The following is a 7,702-nucleotide window of genomic DNA, read 5'->3' as shown; positions in this document are numbered from 1 at the left end:
CTGAGGTTGCCGTTGGATGCTAGCGGCAGGAGACTACAACTCCCAGGGTGCAAAGAGCGGAGCTCCTTTCTCGCATGATGGGAGAAGTAGTTCGTTCCGCCCCATCTTTCCACTAACTCTGACTCCTTAGGGATTCTCAAAATTAGGAAGGCGTCATTTCTGCTGTACCTAGTCTGGCTGCGTTATTTTATTTATAACCCAACTAAAACGAAACCCGCGAGCATTCGTGAGCCTTTCGGGAACCCTGTGGAAAGGTTGGGGGGTGTGGCCAGAGGCTGACCCGGAAGCAGAAGTGACTCCCACAAGCGGAGTGCTGGGAAGCGACAGAAGCGACCGCAGCGGGAGAAGCAGCAATTTATCTGGTTGCGGCTACAATCTCGGAAGAAGATGCTAATTAAAGTGAAGGTGGGAGCATTTCCACGTTTGCCAGACTCAGTGGTACTGGGCTGGCCGCTGCGCCTTACGGAAAAAGCGGGGAAGGAAAACCACGCCTTTCCTTCTCCTGGAGAGTGCTGACAGCCTCGGGGCTCAGCGCGAGTGGTGATGGGAAATAGGGGGACCCCGGTGGGCTTTGAGAGCTGGAGGCTGGCCCCGCCTGGCGACCCTGGGGTCTTGCCGCATTCGAAGTCCCGCTCTCTAGAGAAGGCCTAGAAGCAGCTTGCCACCCCTATCCCCGGATTCTTGGGGAAAGCTCTGCCCTCCATTCTTCATGCCCTGGTTATCTTCTCGCAACCCCTAACATAGACTGTCTCCAAGCACAGCGCTGAAAGATTAGCTTGGGAAAACTGGGAGTCTCCCAAAGGCTAGACTATAGGCCTTTGCTGGTAGTTGCTGAGATGTAGAATCTAAGCTGTTCGTAAGGAGCTGAGAGTACGTTCAGTCGTCTCTTGCCTTTCTGAACCGGTCACCGCTTTCTTGACCGAGGCAAGTAGTTACGGTGCCTTAGTTCTTCGTACTAGCTGTCTCTCATTTCCATCACTCAACTTCTCTGGTAGTTCTTCACCAGTTTTTAACCCTTGTTAGTCCTTTTATTTCCTCTTTTGTACCTTTAGCCAGAGACAAAAACCCTGATAATCAACGCAGTCCAACACTAGTTTGCCTTTTTATAGCTAAGTAAGTCTGTCTTTATTTCATCAGCTTATTAGCATGTTTACAATATGTCATAGCCATTCTTAAGTTTCTCTTCTAGTCCTTCCAAATGATCTCTTACCAAAGAGCACGTTGAAAATAATTGTTTTTCAGACTTTGAGTAGAAATCTAAAAGAGAGTTGTGAAATCAACTTTGTGGGTTAAAAGCACTATTAAAAAAGAAAAGAAAACATCAGGGTATACTGCTGTGTAAGGGTATTGTTTTGTGAAGATTGTTTTCATTTTATATGTATATTACATACACGTGTTACTATTCATAGTATTTCTTAATGTGCTTCACTGTTGATTTTTAGAAACACTACAGGTGAATACTCATGCTTTTCATGTCCTCCTAGTCCAAAGAAGAGGTTATTCCTATTCTTTTGTTAAATGTTTTTTAAACTTTTTAAAAAATTCCAGGGCTGGGGAGACAGCTCAGTTGATAGAGTACTTGCCTTGCAAGCACAAAGCCCTGGGTTCGATCCCCAGCACCAAAAAAAAAAAAAAAAAAAAAAATTCCAGTCCACACCAAGAAGTTTTAATATTAAACACAAACAAAATAAATAAATAAATAAAAAATAAAATAAAAAAAGGGCTGGGGATATAACTCAGTTGGTTGAGTGCTTGCCTCACAAGCACAAGGCCCTGGGTTCAAATCCCCAGTACCGAAAAAAAAAAAAAAAAAAAAAAGGAAAGAAAAAACAAATAAACGCAAACAACTTACTATGTGTGATACCCTCTGATAGTTTCAGTTCTAAATTTGTTTCATTACCCACTTGTGGGTTGATACCTACAGTTTAAAAAATACTATGTTCCAAATGGACTTCTCAAACTTCAGAGTGCATTCAAATAAGCTGGGAGTCTTGCTAAAATGCTGATTATGATTCTGTGGGCCTAGGATGAGGTATGAGAGTCTGCTTTGCTAATAGGGATGTTGATTGCATCTTATCTGAGGACTGTACTTTGATTAGCAATGTTCTAGATTTTGCCTTTTTAAAATAAATTTTAGTTGTAATAGACAGAATACCTTTATTTTATTTACGTGGTGCAGAGGATCAAACCCAGGGCCACATGCATGTGCGGCAAGTGCTCTACCATTGAGCCACAGCCAACCCTTTGTCTTTTTTTTAATCCATTTTTGCAGTCATTTAAAATTTCCAGTCTCCTTCCCTGCCACACTTTGCCTTCTATTTCCTAACAGATCTCTCTGTCCTGCATCTCTTTTTTGTTTGCTTCATTCTTTACATATTTAACACAGGAGAGCAATTAGTTAGCTATTAATTACTATGTAAATGATAGTTTTTATTAGGGTTCCTTTGTGAATTATACATCTTTCAATTGTTGTTTCTGTGTAACTGACTCTTTCCATATCTTTCTGTAATCCATTACAATTAAATCCTTCCTTATTTAAGTCTTCTCTTGTAACCTAATCTCTGTGGCACTAATTTTAAACACATCCTCTTCTATCATAAGTCATCTTCCCAGTACCTATCTCATATGTTGATGCCCTTGATTTACCAGGTATCTGGAACACAATTCTTTAAGGATCTAAGCTGTTCTTAAGGAGCTGAGAGTACGTTCAGTCGTCTCTTGCCTTTCTGAACCGGTCACTGCTTTCTTGACCGAGGCAAGTAGTTACGGTGCCTTAGTTCTTTGTACTAGCTGTCTCTCATTTCCATCACTCAACTCCTCTGGTAGTTCTTCACCAGTTTTTAACCCTTGTTAGTCCTTTTATTTCCTCTTTTGTATCTTTAGCCAGAGACAAAAACCCTGATAATCAACACAGTCCAACATTAGTTTGCCTTTTTATAGCATCTCATTTTTCATATGAAACCAATTTCTGCATTATTTTTCTTTCCCATCCACATTACTTTCCTGCTGGTCTGGGGTCTCACTGACGTATATCCTTAGGTGGGTATGGTGGTCCAAACCTTGTACTCCCAGCTACCTGGGAGGCTAAGACAGAAGGATTGCAAGATTGAGGCCATCCTCAGCAACTTAATGAGTCCCTATCTCAAAATAAAATTTTAAAAAGAGATGGGGATATAGCTCAGTTGTAGAGTACCCCTGGGTTCAGTCCTCAGTTACAAGAAAAAAAAAAGCCTTATGTCCTTCTCTGTGAAACCTCTGTTTTCCTACTGCAATTCCTTCTTTAAAGTGTGTAGTCTAAACCAAGACATGGTGTACAAAACCATAGTGTACAGAGGTATTCTTTAAGCTTCTTTCCATCATACTGTTTCCTGACCCCAGAACTGTCATTGATTCCCTTGTTGTAGATTACTGTGGCAGCTGTCTTTACTATCTGAACCTGTTTTCTCATTCATTTCTCATCCATTTTGTTGTAACATAATAAAATGTACAGTTTTTAAGGGTTCAGTTCATTGAATTTTTAATAATAATATAAACCCATGTGACTACAAGCTTTAAAACATTTTCGTCCCTTCCCCCAACCCAGAAGTTCTGTAATTTAGTTTTGCTTGTTTTAGAGCTTCATATAAATAGAATGATAAAATATATAATTCTTTTTTTTCAAGACAGGGTTTCACTATATTGCCCAGGCCAGACTGGAACTCTCAATCCTGCCATCCTCCCAAGTAGCTGGGATTACAGGTGTACATCACCATGCCTGGCCAATATATAATTCTTGTCTCTAGATTCTTTCAGCATAATATCTGTTGTAATGTGTATCTATAATTTTTTTCTTTTAAATACAGAATAGTATTCCATTAGATAATTATATCATAGTTTGTTTATTCATTCTTCTGTTGATAGTAATTTGGGTTGTTTCCAGTTTTTGGCTATTATGAGTAAGACTTCTGTTTTTGTTTTTGTTTTTCTTATTTCATTTTTTTATTGTTTGTGAATGACTTGTATAAACATTGTTATACAAGTCTTTTTGTGGACAAGCATTTTCATTTCCTTTGGATACATACCTGGGAATAGAATTACTAGACCATGTGATAGATATATAAAACTTTAAAAAGAAACTGCCAAACAGTTCTCCAAAGGGTTGCACTATATTGCCTTCCTACCTGCAATATCTGAACATTTCACTTGCTTTGTACCCTTGCCAATTTTCACTGATCTCATTCCTTAGCCATTCTTGTGGGCATGTTACCTCATTCAGGTTCACACTGATCATTAATTTTTCAATCATTAATTTTCACTCACCATAGCATTTTGTCATTGTCCCTTGTATTTGGACAATAGTATTTAATATGGAACTTCTTCGTATACTGGTTTGTTCTGTCTTGTGTCTCATTGTTTCTTGGTGTGGTGCTGCATGCCTTGAATCCCAGTGGCTTGGGAGTTGGAGGCAGGAGGATTGCCAATTTGAGACCAGCCTCACCAACTTAGGACCTAAACAATTTGGCAAGAGCATGTCTCAAAATAAAAAATTAAAAGGACTGGTGGTATGGCTCAGTAATAAAGTTCCTCTGGGTTTAATCCCTATTACCAGAAAAATAATAAATAAATAAAAGGGGTAGGGATATAGCTTAGTGATAGTGTCCCTGGGTTCAATCCCTAGTACCCCTCCCACACAGTCTTTTTTATTTAATTTTTTAGTAAATCAAATATTTACTAATATTTATGTGATAAAAATATATTTTTATAAAAAATTTAAACAGAGATAAAAGAGTTACCCTTGATAAAGCCCCCTCTCAAACCCACCCCCCTTTTCAAAAATAATCACTATTAAAAGTGTTGTGTATATTTCTAATTCTTTTTTCTGTGCATATACATGTGTCTGCATATAGAAAATGAAAATGATATGTAATTATACATTCTTTAAAGAATTATACATCCTTTAGATCATTCCTTGTTATATATCATTGTATAACTGTACCATCATTTAATTTTTTATGTTTTTATTAGTGCATTATCATTATACATAATGGTGGGGTTTGACACATTGGTAAATGCATATAACATAATTTGCTCCATTTCAATCCCTAGTACTTCCCCTTTCCCTGATAGTTTTCTTATTAACGGGTATTATTAGGCTATTTCTAGTGGTATGCTTTCACAAATGGTACTGCAGTAAACCTTTCGTATGCCTCTGGATATATGCCCAAGTTTTTCTCCAAGTTGATTACCTACAAATGTAATTGTGTAGTTCAAGAGTCTTTGCATAGCCAAATGCATGACACATGGCTATGATCCTAGGAACTTGGGAGGCTGAGGCAGGAGGGTCAAGTTTGAGACCAGCCTCAGCAACTTAGCAAGACCCTGTCTCAAAATGAAAATAAGAAGGACTGGGAATGTACCTTGTTGGTAAAGCACCCTTGAATTCAATCCCCAGTATCAAAAAATGTAATTTAGTTTCAAAATTAAAAAGGGTGGGAGATGTGGCTCAGTGGTAGTTGCCCCTGGGTTAAATTGCCAGTACCACACACATACAAAAAAAAAAAAAAAAAAAAAAGGGAGGGAGGAGAGGAGAGAAAAGAAAAGAAAGAAAAAAGAAACTGGTCAGAGGATTTTCTGGTATCCTGGAGAAGTCTTTGAATTATCTGAAAGTTGAGATCTAGTGTTGGTATTTATTCTGGTGCAGTCTCTGACTTGAAGGAATTCTTAGAATACCTCTCATTGCTGTATCATCCATAAAAATCAAAACAATATTTTTACTGATTTGGATGGTGGAGTGAACAGAGAAAGATGACTTGTAGGAATAGGAGAATCAAATGGTTCATAGAATCTTGCCCTACCAAAATCATCCACAGCCTAAAACTGATGACTACAGTTATGGTCAAAGTCTTCTGATTCTCCAAAGTAAACTTGCTGAGAATGTCCATCTCTCAGAAGTCAGCAGATTCCTAGAGAACAGGACAGCCTGTTTTACCTAGAAGATAAATTATATTTTGAACTGTAGGACTTATAAAACATTTTCCTGTTTCAGACACTAACTGGAAAGGAAATTGAGATTGACATTGAACCCACAGACAAGGTGATGTATGCCCAACACCCTTCTCCTTGCCTTGTGTCTTTATTTGGGTGGGCTTATGAACTCGGTCCATTTGCTGTCATGCTGTCTGCATAGCGTTTGTTTTTCCCATTTCCATGGTTCTATCCTCAAGCAGCCTCTGACTACTTGCCCTCTAAAGGTGGAGCGAATCAAGGAACGTGTGGAGGAGAAAGAGGGAATACCCCCACAACAGCAACGGCTCATCTACAGTGGCAAACAGATGTGAGTTTGGAGAGAGAGTGAGGGTAGAGTGATGTTATGTGAAGAGGGGACAAGTGCTCAAGGTGGATCAGGCCTGCCTCTTTCTTGCTCTTTTTTTTTTTTTTGGTACATTGAACCATTTGGCAATTTGGTAAAACCTATAGAGTACTTCTCAGGATATGGGTATTTTTTTAGTATAGAATAAAATATGTAGGATAACAAAGGAAACTAATTATATTGAAATACAGTTATCAAACTATGAAAATAAACATGGTATAATAATATATGTGCTTCTTTAGTAATAAATAAGATCTACTAGTGGGTCTAATAACTGCTATAATTTTGAAATATTTTCAAGATACCTGCAAACAGTTGTAATATGATATGAAAATATCTAATTTCTGTTGTTAACAAGTTACGTTGCCGATGCTACTGTGAATTTTTGTGCTTTTTTTCCCCTATTTCCAAATTAAAAGAAATATCATAGTTAGAGGTTAGTAAAAATAAAGGTTGAATTTTTTTCTCATCCAAGTTCACAGGCTTCCCAAAGAGAACCATGAAACCCAGATTAAGGATCCTTATTCTAGTTGGGCATACTGGCTCACACCTGTAATCCTAGCAACTCAGAAGGCTGCAGCAGGAGGATCACAAATTTGAGATTAGCCTCAGCAATTCAATGAGGCCCTAAGCAACTCAGTGAGACCCTGTCTCAAAATAAAAGGCCTGAGGATGTAGCTCAGTGGTATAGTGCCCCCGGATTCAATCCCAGTATAAAAACAAAAAGCACTTTTAAGACTGTGGATGTTGAGGATGTAACTTAGCAGTCAAACACTTGATTAGCATGCTTGAAGCCTTGGGTTTGATCCCCAGCATGGCCCAAAGAGAAAAAGAGAAAACCCCTATTCCAGATGGTATTTCTAATGCTTTTTTCCCCCCTCTGTAGGAATGATGAGAAGACAGCAGCTGATTACAAGATTCTAGGTGGTTCAGTTCTCCACCTGGTGTTGGCTCTGAGAGGAGGAGGTAGTCTCAGGCAGTGACAGACCTTCCTTCCAGTTCACCTCCTTACGCTGTTGCTCATAATGAGGCATCATATATCCTTCACTCTCTGGGACACCAGAGCCACTCCCCCCTCCCCTGGATGCCCAGTCTTGTGTGTGGTGGGAGAATGTGAGGACCCCAGGATGCAATGTTCCTGGCCCAAAGGGCCCCTGCTGGCTATTGGGTTTTAATTTGCAGTCCTGTGTGCTTCCCTCTCTTATGGCTATGTCCCTAGTTGTCAATAAAATATTTCCTGGCCTCCTGTAATCTTTTTCTGTTGCACAAATGTGACTGAAATAAAAACAGATCCAGTGATAACCATTTACACCAGGCTTAAGGAGCAGGACCATGGAAGAGCTGTGCTTTTAG

The 7,702-nt window shown here is 39.1% G+C and overlaps 1 protein-coding gene across 2 annotated transcripts; it reads left to right on the top strand.

Moving 5' to 3' along the window:
- Nucleotides 1-252: 252 nt before the first annotated feature.
- On the top strand, nucleotides 253-7,600 carry Nedd8 (NEDD8 ubiquitin like modifier). 2 transcript variants are annotated; one of them, XM_047537810.1, is made up of 4 exons: nucleotides 253-405; nucleotides 6,026-6,073; nucleotides 6,207-6,313; nucleotides 7,236-7,600. In XM_047537810.1, exons 1-4 carry the CDS (start codon nucleotides 388-390, stop codon nucleotides 7,330-7,332), a joined length of 270 nt encoding a protein of 89 aa, XP_047393766.1. In that variant the 5' UTR covers nucleotides 253-387; the 3' UTR covers nucleotides 7,333-7,600. The 2 variants fall into 2 exon arrangements, with proteins under 2 accessions (XP_047393766.1, XP_047393767.1); XM_047537811.1 differs by having other exon boundaries at nucleotides 261-405; nucleotides 6,231-6,313.
- Nucleotides 7,601-7,702: the final 102 nt, after the last annotated feature.

This window comes from Sciurus carolinensis, chromosome 2, assembly GCF_902686445.1.
Source record: "Sciurus carolinensis chromosome 2, mSciCar1.2, whole genome shotgun sequence".
NCBI classification, from domain to species: Eukaryota; Metazoa; Chordata; class Mammalia; order Rodentia; family Sciuridae; genus Sciurus; species Sciurus carolinensis.
This window is presented reverse-complemented; position numbering and strand designations above follow the sequence as displayed.